The sequence below is a fragment of the Rutidosis leptorrhynchoides genome, chromosome 4 (genome assembly GCF_046630445.1).
Source record: "Rutidosis leptorrhynchoides isolate AG116_Rl617_1_P2 chromosome 4, CSIRO_AGI_Rlap_v1, whole genome shotgun sequence".
NCBI lineage: Eukaryota > Viridiplantae > Streptophyta > Magnoliopsida > Asterales > Asteraceae > Rutidosis > Rutidosis leptorrhynchoides.
Genome location: NC_092336.1, coordinates 593865011 through 593886044, shown reverse-complemented (window position 1 = coordinate 593886044; position 21034 = coordinate 593865011). Strand labels below are relative to the sequence as shown.

General features: G+C 34.3%; 2 protein-coding genes and 1 non-coding gene across 7 annotated transcripts; 1 reads left to right on the top strand and 2 right to left on the bottom strand.

The window, feature by feature from the left end:
• Window positions 1–7723: 7723 nt before the first annotated feature.
• LOC139842927 (uncharacterized) lies at window positions 7724–10104 on the bottom strand. The gene is made up of 4 exons (XM_071833026.1): window positions 9681–10104; window positions 9081–9379; window positions 7914–8035; window positions 7724–7784 (listed from the first exon to the last, which is right to left on the bottom strand). Exons 1-4 carry the CDS (start codon window positions 10102–10104, stop codon window positions 7724–7726), a joined length of 906 nt encoding a protein of 301 aa, XP_071689127.1.
• A 620-nt stretch (window positions 10105–10724) lies between these two features.
• LOC139845627 (uncharacterized) lies at window positions 10725–16731 on the bottom strand. Of its 5 annotated transcripts, XM_071835894.1 has the most exons (5): window positions 16543–16731; window positions 15999–16060; window positions 14199–14260; window positions 13084–14063; window positions 10729–11422 (listed from the first exon to the last, which is right to left on the bottom strand). In XM_071835894.1, exons 4-5 carry the CDS (start codon window positions 14029–14031, stop codon window positions 10919–10921), a joined length of 1452 nt encoding a protein of 483 aa, XP_071691995.1. In that variant the 5' UTR covers window positions 14032–14063; window positions 14199–14260; window positions 15999–16060; window positions 16543–16731; the 3' UTR covers window positions 10729–10918. The 5 variants fall into 5 exon arrangements, with proteins under 5 accessions (XP_071691991.1, XP_071691992.1, XP_071691993.1 ...); XM_071835890.1 differs by lacking the exons at window positions 15999–16060; window positions 16543–16731 and adding an exon at window positions 14799–15026 and having other exon boundaries at window positions 10725–11422; window positions 14145–14260; XM_071835891.1 differs by lacking the exon at window positions 15999–16060 and having other exon boundaries at window positions 10726–11422; window positions 14145–14260.
• Window positions 16732–19978: 3247 nt separating this feature from the next.
• TRNAA-UGC (transfer RNA alanine (anticodon UGC)) lies at window positions 19979–20051 on the top strand. Its single transcript has one exon. It is a non-coding gene; the product is annotated as a tRNA-Ala (tRNA).
• The last annotated feature ends 983 nt before the right edge of the window (window positions 20052–21034 follow it).

Sequence of the window (21034 nt, the reverse complement as noted above, 5' to 3'; positions counted from 1 at the left end):
GAAAAGAGGATGGATGATGATCCATGGTGAGCAGGGAAGGATCGAAGTCATTGTTTTAATTGTAGTCGGCTGATCTGCACGATACCCTCTTATTCCCAACACAAAGAATAATTTGATGTTATTGGATTATTTGATGGGCTGTTTTGTGATCCATTTAACATTACAAATGGACTATATTCTTGGACTCCTTAATACATTAGTGGACTTACTTAATACATAAGGTATAATTATTATTATTATTATTGTTACAATATTATTATTATTATTATTAATTATTATTATTATTGTAATTTAAAATGTTATCAAAATATTAAAATTATGATTAATATGCTTACTAATATATTTATATGATGAGAATAATACAAAATGAAGTAATGATATGAACTTAGAATGATATCATATAGCTATTATAATAAAAATGATGATAAAACTATTTTTAAGATATTAAGATGATTATAATTATGGTCATGAACATTAAAATATTTAGAATAAATATATGTAACTCTTTATTATTATTATTATTATTATTATTATTATTATTATTATTATTATTACTATTACTATTACTATTGCTATTATTATTATTATTATTATTATTATTATTATTATTATTATTATTATTATTATTATTATTATTATTATTATTATTATTATTATCATCATCATCATCATCATTAAACATGATTTTATTTTTATTATTATTATCATCATTATTTTTATTACTAGTATTATTATAAGTATCATTATTTTAATATATTAGTATTATCATTATTATTACTAATATGATTATTAGTACTGTTATTATTAAACTTATTATCATGATTATTATTCTTACTAAAATTATTATACTGTTATCCTTAAAATTAGTAACGTTATTACAAATATATATTTTATATAAAAATACATTACACCATATTTTGTTATTAAAAAGATATTAATTAACATATAAATATATATTAAACTTTAATATACAGTTTTATCATTTTTGAAAAATAATAGTTATACAAAACATATAAACTAAATATATTAAATTCATCAAAATGACATACAGTATAACAAGTATATTATTAACAACAATATATATACATATATAATTTTTCGATTATGATCATGTGTATTAATAAATATACAAATGGTATAGGTTCGTAAATCCGAGGCCAACCCTGCATTGTTCAATATAGTCATATGTATTTTTACTACAAAATACATTAGGTGAGTTTCATTTGCTCCCTTTTTAAATGCTTTTGAAATATATATTTTTGGGACTGAGAATACATGCGCTGCTTTTATAAATATTTGACGAGATAGACACAAGTACTCAAAAACTACATTCTATGGTTGAATTGTTATACCGGATATAGCCCTTGTTGAACTTGGTAACCTAAGAATTGGTGTTTATTATAATTGCCACCAATTGACGTGAATCCTAAAGATAGATCTATGGGCTTTGACACGCCCCAGTCAGAGAATTTGAACTGCTTTAGTACTTCGATGTTTATATATGGGGATATTCTAGATGCATTTTGTTAATGTCGATTACCAGGTGTTCAATCCATATGAATGAATTTTAAACACTTGTGAGTGTATGATTGTTGAATAAATGAAATCTTGTGGTCTATTAAAATGATGAAAATGATCGATTATGATAAACTAATGAACTCACCAACCTTTTGGTTGACACTTTAAAGCATGTTTATTCTCAGGTATGAAAGAAATCTTCCGCTGTGCATTTGCTCATTTTAGAGATATTACTTGGAGTCCTTCATGACATATTTCAAAAGACGTTGCATTCGAGTCGTTGAGTTCATCAAGATTATTATTAAGTCAATTATAGTTTGATATATTATGAAATGGTATACATGCCGTCAACTTTCGATGTAATGAAAGTTTGTCTTTTTAAAAACGAATGCAATGTTTGTAAAATGTATCATATAGAGGTTAAGTACCTCGCGATGTAATCATATGTTATTGTATTCGTCCTTATGGATTAGGACGGGTCACTTCACGAGCTACCAGGATTGCCACCGCATAGAGACGTAGAATTTCAAATTGACTTAATGCTTAGAGAGGCACTTGTAGCGCGCTCACCATATAGACTTTCACCTTCAGAGTTGCAAGAGGTGTCTAGTCAGTTACAAGAGCTTTTAGACAAGGGATTCATTCGACCGAGTTCTTCACCATGGGGAGCTCCAGTTCTTTTTGTAAAGAAGAAGGATGGATCTATGAGACTTTGTATCGATTACAGGGAACTGAATAAGCTAACTATCAAGAATAGATATCCGTTACCGAGGATCGATGATTTGTTTGATCAGTTGCAAGGATCAGGATGTTACTCTAAGATTGATCTGAGGTCAAGTTACCATCAGATGAGAGTAAAGGAGACAGATATATCAAAGACAGCATTTAGAACACGCCACGGACATCATGAATTTACAGTAATGCCGTTTTGATAGACGAACGCACCGGCAGTGTTCATGGATCTCATGAACCGTGTGTGTAAGCCATATCTGGACAATTTGTTATTGTGTTTATTGATGATATTCTGGTATATTCTAAGAACGAGAAGGAACAATGGTATTCAAGTTGATCCTGCGAAGATAGAAACGGTCAAGAAATAGGAGAATCCTAAGTCGCCAACGCAGATTCGGCAATTCTTAGGTCTTGCTGGTTATTATAGGAGATTCATTGAGGAATTTTCTACTATTGCTCGACCGTTAACAGCATTTACTCACAAGGGTAAGAAGTATGAGTGGACTGAGCAACATGAGTCTGCATTTCACTAGTAAAAACAGAAATTGACTATTGCCCCGATTTTGTCTTTACCCGAAGGGAATGAAGATTTTGTGATTTACTGTGATGCTTCACGACAGGTTTTTGGTTACGTGTTGATGCAACGAAAGAAAGTGATTGCCTATGGATCACGACAATTGAAGATACATGAATAGAATTACACGACACACGATTTGAAACTTGGTGTTGTGGTCTTTGCACTGAAGATGTTGATACACTACTTGTATGGTACTAAGTTTACAATTTTCACCGATCACAAGAGTTTACAACATAGCTTCGATCAGAAAACAGCTCAACATGAGGCAGAGACGTTGGGTAGAACTACTGAACGACTACGACTACGAGATTCGCTATCATCCTGGCAAGGCTAATGTGGTTGCAGATGCCTTGAGTAGGAAAGAGAAGGCTAAACCTCTCCGAGTTAGAGCACTGAACATGACTGTCCGAACGAACCTTACTTCTCAGATACGCGATGCACAACTTGAAGCATTGAAAGAAGGGGACATGGTTACTGAGTTACTTAGAGGAATGGATAAGAAATTTGCCATCCGAGAAGATGGAACCCGATACTTCATAGACAGAATCTGGGTACCAAAATTTGACGGATTAAGGGAACTAGTGCTAGATGAGGCACACAAGACAAGATATTCTAATCACCCTGGATCCAAAAAGATGTATCAAGATCTTAAGGCACTGTACTGGTGGCCTAATATGAAAGCCGATATTGCTACCTATGTTGGTAAGTGCTTGACATGTGCCAAGGTCAAGGTAGAACATCAGAAACCGTCAGGACTGCTGACACAGCCAGAGATTCCCCAGTGGAAATGGAAATGTATTTCTATGGACTTCATTACTAAGCTACCCAAGATTGTGGGAGGTTACGATACTATTTGGGTTATTGTTGATCGTCTCACGAAGTCAGTTCATTTTCTACCGATTAAGGAAACGGATAAGATGGAGAAGTTGGCACAGATTTACATAAAATAAGTGGTTTCCCGACATGGAGTACTGATATCCATTATTTCTAACAGAGACAGTAGATTTACATCTAGATTCTGGCAAACATTGCAGAATGTAATGGGAACCCGCTTAGACATGAGTACAGCATATCACCCACAAACTGATGGCCAAAGCAAAAGAACCATCTAAACATTATAAGACATGTTAAGGGCATGTGTTATCGATTTTAGAAGTGGATGGGATAAACATCTACCACTGGCAGAATTCTCGTACAACAATAGTTACCACACGAGTATAAAGGTCGCGCCTTTTGAAGCACTTTATGGTAGAAATTGTAGGTCTCCCTTATGTTGGACTGAACTAGGGGATAGTGAACTGACTGGTCCTGAGATCATACACGAAACAACTGAGAAGATCGTACAGATATAAGAGAGACTGAAAACGGCTCAAAGTCGTCAAAAGAGTTATGCCGACGTTAGAAGGCGAGATTTGGAATTTTAGATTGGAGATAAAGTCATGCTTAAGTTATCACCCTGGAAGGGTGTGGTGCGTTTTGTTAAAAGAGGCAAGCTAAGTCCAAGATACATTGGACCATTCGAGATAACCAAAATAATTGGACCGGTAGCGTACAGACTGAAACTACCGTAAGAACTCAGCGAAATTCATGACACTTTTCACATTTCTAACTTAAAGAAGTGCTTATCGAATGAAAGTCTAGTAATTCCTTTAGAAGAAATACAAGTTGATCCCAAGCTTCATTTTGTTGAAGAACCCGTGGAGATCATGGACCCTGAGATCAATCGGTTAAAGCAAAGCAGAATCCCGATAGTTAAAGTTCGATGGAACGCCCGTAGAGGACCAGAATTCACGTGGGAGCATGAAGACCAGATGAGACTAAAGTGTCCGCAACTGTTTCCTGAGGGGACGACTTCGTCGGACGTGCACTAAAATTTATGGACGAAATTTTCAATAACAGGTGGGTAATGTAACAACCGTACTTTTCCAGTTACTATCGCTACTTGTCTGTTAAATATTTAACGGTGATTACGTAGAACTTTATGTGTTTAACTGATTTAAATGCATACCTGATCCTAGTGGATTACTTGAATTAATATTTTGATATTAATTGATAAACTTGTTTTGGATAACGAAATACTTAGAAAATGTAAGATCCTGAATTTTGTGCATCAGAAAATGTTCCTGAAAGTGTCAGTAAATGTGTGCATCAGAAACTGCCACTAAAAGTCAACCTAACACTTATGCATTTTCAGAATTTACATCAGAATCGGAATCAGTTAAACTCAGTCCCTGAACTTCAGAATCAGAAAAGCTGGCTGCCTTTGTTTTCAGTTGTAGTGCGCGTCGCTCATCTGAATGCGCGACGCGCAAAAGTAGCTGACAGCAAGCTTTGTTATTTTAAGGGTTTTAAGAGGGTGTTTTAGGCTTTTCACTTTAAGGTCGGGTTTTATACCCCAAAACTGATCCCAAACTCATTCTTATCCTCTTTTCCACCAACCAAACCCTAGAGAGGGAGGGGAGTTTCTAGAGAGAGGAAGCTTGAGTTGGTGATGAAGATGGTGATTTTCGCCCAAATTGGAAGCGGGTCTTGGTTCTCCTTGATGCTTCTAGTTACTAGCTCGGTTTTGGAGTTGAGGTAAACCCTAGATTCGAATTTAATTACTTTGATTTTGATTTGGGGTTAGGGTTTGTGCTAGTTAGGGTTATAAACCCTATTTCTCATGAAATTGTGGATTTTGTTGTATGTATTGTGTAAGTAAACCCGATTATTGTAGGTTTAGGGTTTGATGATGAATTTGGAAGTATTTGTCATGGATATTGGTGTTATTCACTAGTTTGTAAGTGTATTGGTGGTTTTGATGTTCTTAAGAACATGTTTGCTAGTTAAAATGGGTGTTGACTTTGATTTAGTGTCAAACTAGGTTTTGGGTCAAGATTTGGTGAATCAAGTATGTAAATACTTGGTTTAGTTGTTAATTGGTGTTTTGGAAATGTAATCACTAGCCATTAGTGATTATGGGCGTATTTGTGACTTGTGTCAAAATGGGTAATTTAATTGAGTAAAAGTTGATGATGACACTAGTTTTGGTCAATGGATGATTAAACACTTATGTTAAGTGTTAAATGATGTTTTTGGAAGCAATCGCTCATGAGAAGTGATTTCGAGTTAACTTGGTGTTTTTAACATAAGTCAAACGTGGTCAAACGCAATATGGGTCAATATTGCACGTGGTGTGGTTTTTATGTAAATAGCGGTTTGAAATGATCACTATCTAAGTAGTAATCTAGTGTCGTGACCTAGGTTGGTCTAATTGGTGTCAAGTATAATTTGAGTTAAATTATACTTTGTAAAGTGGATTTGAATTACCACCTGAAGTGGTAATTGGTTTATGTCCATTAGGTGTTAAATGGGCGGATTTTGGCGAGCAAGGTGTGATCCCTTGGCTAAGGGATGTTTGTGTCGGGTTCTCTTTTAGATAATGGCTATTTATGTGCATATTGTACCTATGTGTGATATAGGTGGTTACTTGCTCGGATTTGAGGATGGAGATCATGTTGTACATGACTTGTGCGGACATTCCAAGGTGAGTGAAATAATTATACGTGTATGTATATAGTGTATTTATTTGTGTGCTATGGTATGAACCACGGAGCCGGAAGTGCCATAGCATGTGCGAGTGTGCTATGATGTTAACCACGGAGCCGGTAGCATCATGGTACGTGTGTTGTAGTGTGAACCACAGAGCCAGTAGCATTATAGCACGAGTTGTTAAGGTATGAACCATGGAGCCGGTAGCACCTTAGCGTGAGTATAACTCAATTTGTGATGTGAACCACGGAGCCAGTAACATCATGACAAATGCGTATGGTGTGAACCATGGAGCCGGTAGCACCATGATGCGAGTATGGTTAACCATATGGTGTGTGTGTGTAAAATTCGTGAGCATTATTTATATTACACGCTTTTGGTTATGCTAGCTTACGGTATTGGAGATTATTAGCTTTATACTTTGCGATGGTATGCTAATTAGATTGCTAGCATGTATGCGGTATTTGTGTAAGTGTTTGCAAGTAAGTAGATTATATATGTATATGTATAATTATTGCATTCACTAAACTTTATGCTTACCCCTCTCGTTGTTTACCTTTTTACAGGTATTGTGATTGTGAAGCTAGCTAGTTGTTAGACTAGATGCGTAGGAGCGCTTGGGCTCGATGGGGTAGCTTTTAGATATTTGGACACGGATTGGGATTTGGTAGTCCCTGGGATTATGCTCTTAGTATCGGGTAGGGTTATAGAGTCATAACTCGTCTAAATGTATATTTGGGTCGAAATTACACCGTTTGGTTGTATGGGTTGTCGAAATTACACCTTTTTGGACAGGAGCTGTTGTGTACTAGAGCGCGCCGCGCAAACCCTTGCGCGCCGCGCAAGTGGTCAGGATCAGGTAACTGGTGTCGAGTACAAGTTCTGGATTCGTTTCACGCGTTAGCGCGCGACGCGCATATGGATTGGCCAGATTTAATTGTTGTTTTAAAAAAAAAAAAAAACGCATGTTTTCTCGTAAATGTTTTGGGGTCGTTACAGGAAACGACACGGTTACGATAACCGCATAGAAATCCTTTCAGTTTACGGAACTCAGAAACTTGAATAAATAATTATTTTTAATAATTATTAACTTTATGAAAAACTTATTTAATTTATTAAGTATTAAATGAATTATACCTGGTGGATTGTGTTTCAACGACCGGTTAACGTTTCGGGGACCCCGTACGGTTAACGGCACTCGAAACGGACCACGCGCATACAAGCTTTTAGACAAAACAGGCCCAGGTTAGGAGGAAACTTAAATCACAACAACCCTGACAGTACGGTTGACGGTTGGGAAAACCCCCTCCGAGAAGCTAATTGCTGGCACCAATTAGATCACGACCCTTGAAATCGAACCTGCGCCTACTCGTTAAGGATAAACATGCCGCTTCCTCGTATATCACTCATGCAATGCCTCGGTGGTCTGCCACCACATTATACAATGCTCATTTTTCACATAGTGACCGAAGAGATGTTTCAATAATTTGATTTTTGATAATTGGAAAGGCTTAAAACATTTAAAAATTTCTTCTATTATTTGTATTTCATATACCTGAAGTTACATAAGAGGTAAGTAGCCATGTAAAAGTTCTGAACTCGTATCACAAAACTATAGTACAAATTATGCAAATACAGATACATATCTTTCACCAAAGGTAAAACAGCATTTCTCTTCTAATAGAGAAAGAGAATATACTTACAAAATATAAGATATAATTCTCATCCTATAAAATAGAGTTCAATCAGAATTTAAGTGTAAATGGTGAATTGATGATAGAACAGGAATGTTATGTTACTAGTTATCTAGTTAGGCAGTGTTTAGAGTTAGGGACTCTCGATCATATATTTAAACTTAAAAAGCTAATGAGTTAAAAATAAAAAAATACTTGAACATAAGACCACTCACATCGGAGCGCCCTTGACTCCGTGAAAGCCAATGTGGTTGAAGACTCCATTGCTAGCAAGGTGTCATTGCTAAGTCCTTAGAGGGCCGCCCTTCAAATTTTCAATGTACAGCATATTGGAAGACGGAGTTAGAGCTTTTATTTCTTGTACAATATGCATCATGATTGGTATTATTGTATTAATAATTAATTAAAGTGGGTCCATTTTATGGTAAAGGGATATGTCATGGATACTAGACCATTCCCAACCCTGACTGTGACGTCACAGGAAGTTGGTGCGCTTTTTGGCCAAAAAGTGCAATCTGACTCTGACTGGGTAGTATCACTTTCTGACTTTTTGTAACCCAAAATGTCAGTTTTCAGTGTCAGTTTCAGTAGTGTCCACCAGTTTTTTATTTTTGCATTTTTTATATAATTTAATATATTATTTAATATTTGAAAAAAAGATATTCATTAATAATAAAAATAAAATACAAATAATTAAACAAAATAATTAATAAAAAACATACAATATAAAATAATAATAAACTTAAAGATTATATAAATAAAGACTAATTCGTAGGTCGAAATGACGTTGGAAGATTCCAAATATGCTCGATTAAATCTTCAGTCAGTTGGTCGTGCACCGCCCTATCACTTATTTCTCTTGTGACAGCGTCTTGATCACGTCCTCTATTCCTAACTCGTTGGGCACGATTTGCTCTTTCCTCGGTTATAAACCTTTCTTCCCATTTACATAGCGCAAAATCATTATCTTCTAAAATCATATTATGTAAAATGAGACAACATTACATTACTTTTCGCATCTTGTTTACTTTCAAAGTCCGTGAAGGTTGACTTAAAATATGAATTCGCCCTTGAAGAACACCAAAAGCCCTCTCTATGTCCTTTCGTGCACTTGCTTGAAATCTCGTGAACTTAATCCTTGGTTCATCTGTGGGGCACGATATTCCTTTGATCAGTGTCGCCCAATCAGGATATATACCATCGGCAAGGTAATAACCTTTGGTGTATTGATGACCATTAACCTCAAATGATGCAGATGGATCTATTCCCTTCTTTAGTGCATCAAAAATCGATGACCGATTCAAAACATTAATATCATTGTTGGAACCTGTCATCCCGAAAAAGGCATGCCAAATCCACAGGTCATATGAAGCCACCGCTTCAAGCATAATCGTCGGTTCTTGTGATCACCCCTGGTGTATTGTCCTTTATAAGCAACTGGGCAATTCTTCCATTCCCAATTCATACAATCGATACTACCGAGCATACCCTTGAATCCATGTTTCTCCTCGTGTGCACATATAATCGTGCAACATCGGTTGCTGTGGGAGATCTCATGTATCGACTTTTATATAAATCAATAATACATTTACAAAAGTTGTCTAAACATAATACTGATGTTTGCTCACTCATATGTAAATATTCATCGAAAGCATCGGGGCTTAATCCATAAGCCAATTGACGTATAGCCGAAGTACACTTTTGTAAAGTAGTAAACGATTGCCTACCAAGTGCATCATTTCTTTCTCTAAAAAAATCGAAATGTTCAGGAATATAAGTACCATTAAATGTAGTTATACCTTGAGCTATATGTAGAAATAAGTTTATGCGCATTCGAAATCGCCTTTTAAATTTCTTAGCCGGATATGCGTCGGTGAAGTAATCGTTCCAAAGACGTTGCGCTGCTGACTCATGATCTCTCGGAATGTATCCACGAACTCTAGGAATACGAGGAACGGATTCGACTTCGGACTCTTCGTCCAATTCTTGAATTAGTTGCATAACACGAACATCCTCCGAATCGAAATCGGAAGCTAGTAAACATGACGCCATAATTTTTTTTGAGTAAAATGTATAATTATTGACAGATATTTGTTGTTTTTTTGTGTAAAAATGAAATGAATGGTTAATATTTATAATGGAAAAGAAAGAAAAAAAATATGAAAAACGGCTATAAAGCCGTTGCCCAACGGCTAGGACACGTGTCCCAATCAAACCGCGACACCACGCGCTGACGCTTTTTTTTCCGTTGCAGTCCCGACTAACGCCAGCAAGGACTGACGGTGCAAACTGACGGAGGGTTAGCACTGGTCTTAGGGAGTGTGATGGGTTAAGTGATAGGAAGAAGTTGTTGAGGTGACGCTGATTTGGCAGCAATGTGGTTCCATGACACTTGTCATGGATAAGAGTGGTCTAAAAATCAAAAACCTAAATTTAACACTATTTTTTTTTCAAAAAAAAAAAAAAATATATATATATATATATATATATATATATATATATATATATATATATATATATAATTGTTTCTCTGTATATCTCCGTCATACTACAAAAAAAAAAAAAAAAAAAAAAAAAATCTGTACTTTATCTCACTATATTTCCCATAATCAAGAAAACATGTATGAAATGCACATTCTAACATGCTCTCCATATGACCATATATGAAACAAGCTTATAATCAAACTAAACATATATGAAACAAGCTTATAATCAAGAAAGTTGGAAGTATTATACATTATTCTTCTGTGCTTACATAGTTACATATACTACCTACTGCGATAATTCACACTCAATCAAGAAAACCGTCTATAAATAACAACCCCATGTTATCCTCAAGTTTTGATTAAAAAGCAGTATCTAAACATCAACCTCCTCTCATGAACTTATTATGAGCATTCGGGTTGCAAAAATCAGCTGGATTTCTATTCACTGAGCATACTAAATCTGAACACTTCTCCACATTTCGAGCAGCCTTCAACCTATAGTTTTCTAACTTAGCTAGAAACATGCTAGCAGTTGCACTCCTCAGGGCCAATTTAGAGTGATGATCATCCGAACAAATCGCCTTTTCTAGCTTTTCTTTAATATATTTATTGCACGTGTCAGCATATGTCACTGCAGTTTTGGATGAGATTTTTGTATTGACAGATTTGTTAGTAAATGGAGTTGAAAAGGTTCCGATCTTTTTTTGGACACAAGCGCAAACCGTCTCTATTTGTCCACTTGTTGAAGGATTCTCTTTGTTAAAGTGGCGAGCCAATAGCATTACAACCTCCATTTCTGAATCTTCACTTATTTGTTCTGTAGTTTGTGCATTACTAGATTCTGTATCTTTGTTCATTTGCTGGTGGCACGATAACCGACAATCCTGAAATAAAATCAGCATTCAAGAGAGCTTAAAGAAATTGGATCATGTAACTGAAAGTGATGGAGTTAAGGACAGGCTAACAGGTGCCATCGTGACATTTTCTTGTTTAGGCTACTCAAGGGGACTTAGATGTATAGAGTCTAACCGAATATCAAATGACCGGTCTGACCCTTTTCCCTGCCAGAAACCTCGATTTGAACCAGAATCCTCTTGTGAGAATATCTAGACCCAAGCACTAGTGAGATTTAAGGAAACATCTACTACAACAAATTTATCAATTGTTCACGCATATTTTTACACACTTGTAAGAAAGTGTGAGCTTTTAGGCAAATTCCTCACACTTATATAGATGTATAAGTTTGATACATTTATAATTGTTGAATGTTATTCACTTAAAAATGTAGGAAAAGTTTGTTCACACTTATTATTGTGTACAAACACAAATTTAATCACATTTAAAAAAGTGAGTAAATTTGTTACACCTCATTTCTTCACACAAGGGGGAGCGTGAACAAATCTAGTGCGACAAAATTAACTTAACACTCTTTAAGTGTCGTTATATTTATAATTATACACACAAATTAGTGTGAATTTTTTTCCCTATACTTTTATGTGTGAAACTATAACGCTATTCTACACTTATAAATGTAATATACATTTACACACATTTACAAGTGTGAGGAATTTAACAAAAAATTACACACTTTTTAAAAAGTGTGTAAATTTATACGTGGTTAATTAGCAAATTTGTTGTAGTGATCGTAAGAATTCTTAAAACTGGATATCACTAAGGCCTCGTTTGGTTAGAAGAATGTATTTGGAAGAAATGTAATGTGTTAAACAAATTGGAATTCGAAGGAATTGGAATTGATAAATTCCATGAAATGTGAAAAAATGTGTTTTTATTGACATGGAATGGAATTGAATTCCATTCTATATAATAACTAGAAATTTATAGAAAATATGTTACGTTTCCAATTTTCGTTTTCATTTACAGACTCGCGTTTCCAATTGAAGTTTTTACATTCGCGAATCGAAAACACGCGTCAAAGACGCGGTCGAAGACACGCTACAGAAACTGCGTTGAGAATGCGCGTCAAAAACGCAATGACGCGCTGTAAAAACATGCGCCGAAAACGTGCGTCGAAAATGCGGGGCAAAAAACCCGCGCCAAAATCTGCCGGGAAACTCATTGCGAAAACGCGCTCCGAAAACGCGTTTCGAAAACACGCTGCGAAAACGCGAGTAGAAATGTACGAAAATTATAAGTAAATATTTGAGGATATTTTGATTTTCCATAGATTCAATGTTAGAAGGAATTCAAATCCATCAATATTTTGAAGGAATGAACATTCTATAGATGAAGGAATCTTATGATTCCAAGGAATTAAATTCTTTTCAAAATATGTCAACCAAGTGGAAGGTCTAAGGAATTCAATTGCAATTCCATTAAACTCCCTTGGGATTCCGTGAGCCTAAATTTGGCAAACCATATTTAGTACATATTATGTACAATATTAAAATAATATGCTTTTATTGACCATTTATGCAAAGCTTTTGACCATTTTGGTGAAGTTTTAAATTTTTTACTTAAAATTAGTTGACTTTTTGAAATGCTGACTTTTTTGCAAAATGTTGACTTTTGAGTGCATAGCAAATACCTTTTGTCCAGTGTTCTCTTTGCAGTCTAGACTCGAGCGGCCACCCTTTTTCTCGGATAGGACTATTGGCGACGATATAACCTTTTTACGTTCTGTCACCCTTTGTGCATCAATATCAATTCTATTGTCATTTCTCAACTGAATTCGTAAACCATTGACAGAACCATTTCCATTTGAGTCATCGGATCCATGTCTTGACTTTTTATCCAGGTCAACTGTTGACTTCTCATCTTGAATCAGTTTCCTCCTCTTCGTTGATGAATGGTTAATTTCAACATCCGTCTGTCTTCTAGAAAACTCTTGGAAGGTGATGTCATCATTTTCATTCTTCATGTGAATTCGTAGACCGATGACAGAACCAGTTCCATTCGAGTCATTGGATCCATGTATTGACTTTTTATCCAAGTCAACTGTTGACTTCTCATATTGAATCAGTTTCCTCCTCTTCTTTGATGAATAGTTAATTTCAACATCCTTCTGTTTTCTAGAAAACTCTTGAAAGGTGATGTCATCATTTTCATTCTTCAAGTGAATTCCTAGACCGCTGACAGAACCATTTCCATTTGAGTCATTGGATCCATGACTTGACTTTTTATCCAGGTCAACTGTTGACTTCTCATCTTGAATCATATTCCTCCTCTTCTTTGATGAATGGGTAATTTCAAAATCCATCTGTTTTCTCAAAACATTATCCAAGGTGATGTCATCATTTTCATCTTCAGTTTCTGCACTAAATTTACTATTAACATTTTCAGGATTCGTTAAGTCACGACACACACGCAATTCACTTGCAGAATCGTTATATATATCAGACAACAAACGATACTTCGAACACTTTTTACGCATTTGTAGTCCTTCTGGTTCGGCGTCATCAGTATCTTCATGGACGCTTTTTCCGTATTCACATTTGTTTTCCTCTAAGGATTGATCGTATACAGTTTTGCACATATTATTGTCGGTTACAAGAGATTCAACCAAATCTATAAAAGCAACAATCAGTTTAAAATTACTGTAATTTAGAAATAGAATCATAAGAAAAAAAAAACAAAATTAAGTCATACCGTTGATAGACTCTGCAGAATGATATAAAGCAAAAAACTTGTGTTCAAGATTACCTAATGATGCAAACGGCCAACATTTTTCGGGTTCTTTATTGCGAATTTTGGCGACGTATTCTCTGCAATCAGAAACAAAACATGGACAAGTACAAATTATATACATAGAAGATCAAAAGATGCTAGTCAAGTCAAAATTCACGCATACCGAATACAAAAATTGACAAATTCAGTACACTCTTGTTTGTTGAGATCAATCTCCATTAAAAGAAATTACAACAGTCCACACTGATATGCTGATCTACCATTAAATTGCGAAAGCTTTTATAAGTTAAACCATTTATTACTGACAATTTTTTATTTATTTATTTATTTATTTTTTTTTTAAAGGCAAGGCCCCAAAGTGAGGTTGGTGGTGATTGACAAAAAATTTAGTAAAATTTTCACATTGTATCACACATAAAAGGCAACTCAACAAAACTAGATTGTGAACATGGTCAAGGATCATTTATAAACACAATGTGAAAGGAAAATATGTTGATTAACTGCCTAGTATTGACATTAGTCAATGGGTGGCAATTCGGGTCGGGTTGGCAGGTCTAAATTACCCGACCCAAACCCGAGTTGATTTGATAAATGGTTGGGAAATTTAACTCTAACCTGGTGTATAACTCCATGGCTCACATAACTCATTTAAGTAAACAATCTGTATTTTCAAGTTATTGGGTACGTCCACTTTGGTAGTGGGTCAACTGATTTGTCCGAAGCAGATCTAGAAAATAAAACGGTTTGCCGGTTGAGAATTTCGACAACATAATCGGTTTATTTCGTGTCAAGGTTTGTATTGTTTCAAAAATCATCTCATCCAAGATTGGAAAAGTCACGAGACAGAGACGAGTCGCTCGGGACATTGAAACGATTAGTCGGTCGAGACGGGGAGTATAAAAAATATTAGAATTTTGACCGAACTTTGACCAACCTTGACTTTCAAGCGTAGAGTTTCAATATGTTGAGTATACAAAATCTGAGTATAATAAATATTAGAATTTTGACCAAACTTTGACCAACCTTGACTTTGACCGACATTGACTGACTTTGACCTGACTTTTTAACGTTGACCGACTAATTAGACGTTTTTGGACAAAACGGGACGGGCATGTCACCAAACCGACTAGTCAGTTGAGATGGCCGCCGTTTACGGCACTGGTCTCACCTAGTATTAATCAACTTAATGGATTGGTAAAGTTATTTGGTACGAAAAGTAAAGTATTACACACATATATGAGACTGTAGGGGAAGACATATAATGGTTTAATGGTTGCATACCTTACCTGAATTGTTGTGTAAACAAATATACGTATAAATTATATATAACTGGTTATACTAAAGTATCTCATCACAAGAGAACTATGAGGATATAGTCCAGTCTTTAATTGATTAAATTATTGAAACAACCACTCTCCCTAATTTTATCTTACACAAGAAACAAAAAAAACAAAAAAAAAAAATAAATAAACCCCAACTCCCCTAAACTATGTCAGATTAGTTTATTGTACGTCGTTGATTATTGATTTAGATCTATATATCCTACGCTCATCTACGTACGGCACATTAGGAGAAAGGTGCTTCAATTTTGAGAAGGTACAAACAATGTTAGGCTAACTATAAATTGTATTTTCATGTATAATTGCATAAAACGTACAAGAAACAATATGATAAATTTACTAATATGATATATGGTAATTGTAAATGAAAAACCGTATCATAATACCAATAACACATGATCCAAATGATACATAATAGATGGATGGATACATATATATGCCAGCTTGATTTTTTAACAAGATTTTAAAAACTTACCCTACATAAAATCACGGTGTCAGATAACACATGTAGATGAATAACAAACTCCGTTTTCATATCTAGTCAATTCAAAGATTTACAAACTATAAGTTTAGAAGACAATTAAGTAACAAAATAACTTAATAGTACATAATGAGATACATAAATTATAAATAAATTAAATCTAGAAAATTACAACTTAGATCTTTCTATTCTCAACATGTATATATAAGTTCATGGACTTATATAATAATTAATCTAATGAATTCTAAAAGAGGTTACTTTATCACTAAGATGAGTAAAGGCAGCAATAGAATTGACATTTGGCATAAATTTCACTGTTGAAACCAATTGAAAACCCTAACTAAAGGCAAAAACTTTAAACAAATAATCAACATATTATAGACGCGTACATAAACAAAAGATTCATGATTCAATTGCTAAAATAGCAGATCTCGAGTATATGATCATAGCTACATATACATACATATATAAGCTGTGATTCTTGAAACGTAGGAGAAATTAAATTAAAGAAAGAAAATATGGAAATAGCAAAACCCACCTGATCATGTAGTTGATTGTTGTTGAATCTGTTCATGGGTTTTGTAAAGAATAAAAAAAGATGAATAACCCATTAAAGATCTTGATGATAAATTGATAATTTAACTAAAAAGTTTTGAACTTTGTGGATGATATTTGGACATTTAGTGAGAGAAACTCTTTGATGTTTAGGTTTGGAAAGAGAAGGAGAATGGAGTGTGTGTTTGAAATATTATAAGATGAGAGAGAGTGTCTATCTATATAGATGTGATTTTGTAATTTGTATGTACCGTTGCAAATAAGGTAAATAAACGGATTAACCAATTAAGCCGCCGTTAATCGTTAAATATGTATGAAAGATCTGACGTGTAATAATGCTCACTTTTAGGATTTCTCTTGTTTTCTACACTAACATATTTGCATTTACGCCCCCAATAAGTTCCGTCTCATTCAATTACAGTCCCATATACGGATATACCGAACAGTTTAATATAAAAACCTAATGGGCAGTGCTTGCTTTAAATAACAAAACTCGATACACTTGATTATAAATAAAATCAAATCAAAATTTGAAATATAACTAGAAGGTAATACAATGTTTATTGGTATTTTTTTAAGAATAGAGTTCAATTAAATTAATATTTTGGTCAGTTTTGTAAAAGTCTCTAGACAAAGACAAAGAATCATTGGTCGGGTTCCTGTAATGACTAGTCGGTTGTTGACTTACTTTGACCAGCTAAGACCAAATTTGATCATTCTTAACCGATTTTGACCTTTGACTTTAACATTAATACGACATTAGACTAGTTTTGGTCCATCGACCGTCGTTGATTGCTGACATTCATCGAATTGGACCTAGTCCGGTGATACTAGTCCCTGTATCGGACTAGTTGGGGACTAGTCGACCAACTTTTAAAACACTGATTTGTTAGTGTTATTATGTATATTGTATACAATAGACTAAATATAAGTATGCAAACTAAATATAATTATGTGTCTCTGACCATCTATATATAATATCAACATATATGAAATGTGCTCAAATAACCACGGTCATTCACAGCATATTTTTTGAAGAATTCTTAACGACAAATTATTTTATAATTTATTCATTTTAATTAGTTTTTATCTCGTGTAATACATCTCAAGAGCTCTTGTCCTGGATTTTCAAGTGACTCGACATTTAATTTTGTGGCATCCTTGCACTTCCTTTGTGTGGTTTGACTCCTGGATCGTGACTACTCAAAATACTCAGTTTTAAGGTATTATTACCACTACATTATGGTGACTTTGATGTTTTCGAAACTACATTATTTATGGTTTTTGTAACATTATAAAATCTTACACTTTTTAAAGTATTAGACTTTATTGTTTTCCCTGATTTGATTCTAGAGGTTGTGAAACTTCTAGCTGAATTATATGACTGTGGCATCCCTTATAATTTGTCGTCAAAGAAAAAGAAAAAAAAAGACTACATAGTTTTTATATGTTTATTACTATTTTCTACTCCATTATTAGGGGGATCTTGATTCATCAAGGCAACAACTATAGGGGCTAAAAGTGAAAGTTAAACTTTGTATGTGGTGATACCCACCATCTAGCAAAGTGGATACCTCCCTTTAAATCTGCCAAACCTTTGACCATAAAACATAATTTCCCTTTTATTCATAAATCAGTTGTTTTTACCTTAAATTTTCTTTACTATTCTCCTAGACTTTTGCAAATTTTTGTAATGGCCATTATATAGCAAAAATAGCTTATCATTTTTAATTGGCGAGAAATTTACCTATAACATGCACTATGCACCATGAATGTAGTCCTGGACCACAATAATATGCCCCCAACTATATACCACAAATGTGTATGTTATTATGTATGTAGAGATAGCTTAATGTTCATGCATATATTTTGAATGCACCGCGAAAAGATGCAAAACAAAAAATTTAGATTGACATAATTGACTTCATAATCCACAAAGCTTTGCAAATGTCTATTTGAGTCTAGTCATGTTTAGGTACTATCTTCGCACCCTAGTGTATTAGTCTGAAAGTCATATTTTGTGGATGTATATAATTAGAGTACAAGTGATCTGCCTTCTTGATGTGGCAGGCTCTTGTTGATGTACTTGGTTGAGAAATGTTAATGATAATACTTGCTTTCTAAAAAAAAAATTACTAAAAAGTAATCTAAAAATAGAAAGTGAGGGTAATTAGCACTAATGTTTTAATTTGAATACTAATACTAATACTAATAATACAATATTACGTAACACTTCCACATGAATGACTACACAAACAGTCATTGAGTAGTGTTTTGCCTTTAAAACTGACTTAAATCTATAATTAGCAAGTAAAAACACCAGTTCCCAGTTACTTTTTAATGTGGTATAACATCATTATGGTCTGGTCTATAGTGCTCCAACATTGTCTACCACCACACGAATACCCTGCTCATTTCTTCCATATGGATCCTGACATGACAATTAAATCAATTAATATGTCATATAAATTAATCTTGTCTATTTTCTAACCAAGTTTTAACACTAAGACTACTCTTAACCATGACACCTGTCATACAATCACATTGTGCCAGCACCACCTCAGCAACTTCTTCCTATCACTTAACCCATCACACTCCCTAATATGCATGACATACACCTTTACCATCAAATGTACCCTCATATATTAATTATTTAATACAATGTACCACTCTTTATCAGTATTTTACAAATAAATAAAGCAAAGCTGCGTCCTTCAACATTGCTATGCAACGACATGTCGGTTCGCGGTCATCCAAGGAAGCTCCATTGACATGATGCTAGCAATGGAGTCTTCAAACGGCTTTGAAGACTAAGCTCAACGGCGCTCCCTTTGAGAGTAGTCTAACAAACCTGAGCATTAAGATCATCTATAGGAGATATTAATTATTGTGATAATCGTTCATTGACAAAACGCTCTTTTTCTTCTGCTCCTGCAGCTCTGGCCTCTGCATCCTGCAAGTTTGAGTGAAGTGATCTCTCAAAGGAGATAAAAAGGACTTTAATAAGTAACAGCATTCCAAGCTTCTGCCATTCTAGCAGTTGTAATGAGTACGTAACAGAATTATCAAATTCAAAGGTTACAGACTTTTACAGTATTGTCCCATGTACTCGTTCACACGTCTGTTTGGACCATCTTTTATATATACATTTATGAAACTTTCCCACTAAACCAAGCCAAAATTACCTAATCGTACATACATATTTTATTATAGCCTCAGTTGTTGAATTTACGTAAGATTAAATGCAATAAATAATAAGCCTGCGAAAGTTAAAACAATACAACATATCCAACAATCATCATCGACGTTGAATAATGAAAGATAAAAATCTAAAATTAAGCATATAGTCACTAAAATCTAGGATCTATTAAGTAAATTGTAAAGAAAAATAAAATAATTAATTACTAACATAAGAATATGGGGATGTAGCTCAAATGGTAGAGCGCTCGCTTTGCATGCGAGAGGCACGGGGTTCGATCCCCCGCATCTCCATTTTGTACAGTATTTATTTTTAAATTATTCATTCATTTTTCTTGGGCATATATAAATATAGTCTCATTTTTTTTTTTTTTTTTTTTTTTGAAAGGCAATGTTAGTGGTTAGCTCACGAAGTTAATTCACGAAAATCCCCCCCCCCCGAGACTCGAACCCTGGTCTCCTCGAACACCATGTTAACATGGTGACCAATGAGGCAAAGCCCCATTGGCAAATATAGTCTCATTTGCATATTATATAATCCAATGACGCTATGAAATAAAAAGGACAGTAGCTTTCTCGATTAATAAAAAGATTTATACAATCCATTATAAATTTAACATATATATATTTTAGAAAGTGGCCGGTATCAATCACTTCATAAGTGGAGTATAACGCGTAAAAGTATACGATGTCCAATGAAATTAGCATGACAAAATTAACTGGATAACCAATGTTATAGTTGGACCTTCTACCTATAGCTTATATGGTTTATTTCAAGCTATAAGCTTATATTTTGTAGGCGTTAGGCAGATCATCCAGAACTCAAATCAGTAAAATGACATCAAGACAAAAAATATAGTGATACAAAGGGTAACTATGTGTTTATTATAACTTAAGTTGATAATATATTTTAAATTTTAGTTCAAACTAGTTGTGGAGCCCTTGCTTCGCGCCCGGGATTCCGTTTTGAATGCGAGTTAAAAAAAAAGTCTTGACCTATTTTGTAAAAAAAAAGAATTTTTTTCGACATTTAACATTGAAGGGTTGTTCCTTCTGTGAAAGTTGCTTCTTTTAGCGTTCGTTTTTTTTTTTAAAGTTAATTGATCTATTTTGTAAAAAAAAAATATTTTTTGACATCTTTTATTAACATTGAAGGGTTGTTCCTTTTATGAAGGTTGCTTCTTTTATCGTTGAGGAAGGAAAAAAAAAGTTAGTTGATTTTTTTGTAAAAAAGAATTTTTTTCGACATCTTTTGGTAAATTGAAGGGTTGGTTCTT

Bases quoted from the DNA above. Each gene is read 5' to 3' on its own strand.
- LOC139842927 (XM_071833026.1), bottom strand. From the start codon at position 10,104: ATGGCGTCATGTTTACTAGCTTCCGATTTCGATTCGGAGGATGTTCGT. The intron at 9,380-9,680 runs GTGAGCAAACAT...TCGGGATGACAG, and splicing joins CGATGAATATTTACATATGA to GTTCCAACAATGATATTAAT. The intron at 7,785-7,913 runs GTATATGAAATA...ATGTGGTGGCAG, and splicing joins TACCTCTTATGTAACTTCAG to ACCACCGAGGCATTGCATGA.
- LOC139845627 (XM_071835890.1), bottom strand. The intron at 14,064-14,144 runs GTATGACTTAAT...TTGCTTTTATAG, and splicing joins TTCTGCAGAGTCTATCAACG to ATTTGGTTGAATCTCTTGTA. The intron at 11,423-13,083 runs GTATTTGCTATG...ATTTTATTTCAG, and splicing joins AAGAGAACACTGGACAAAAG to GATTGTCGGTTATCGTGCCA.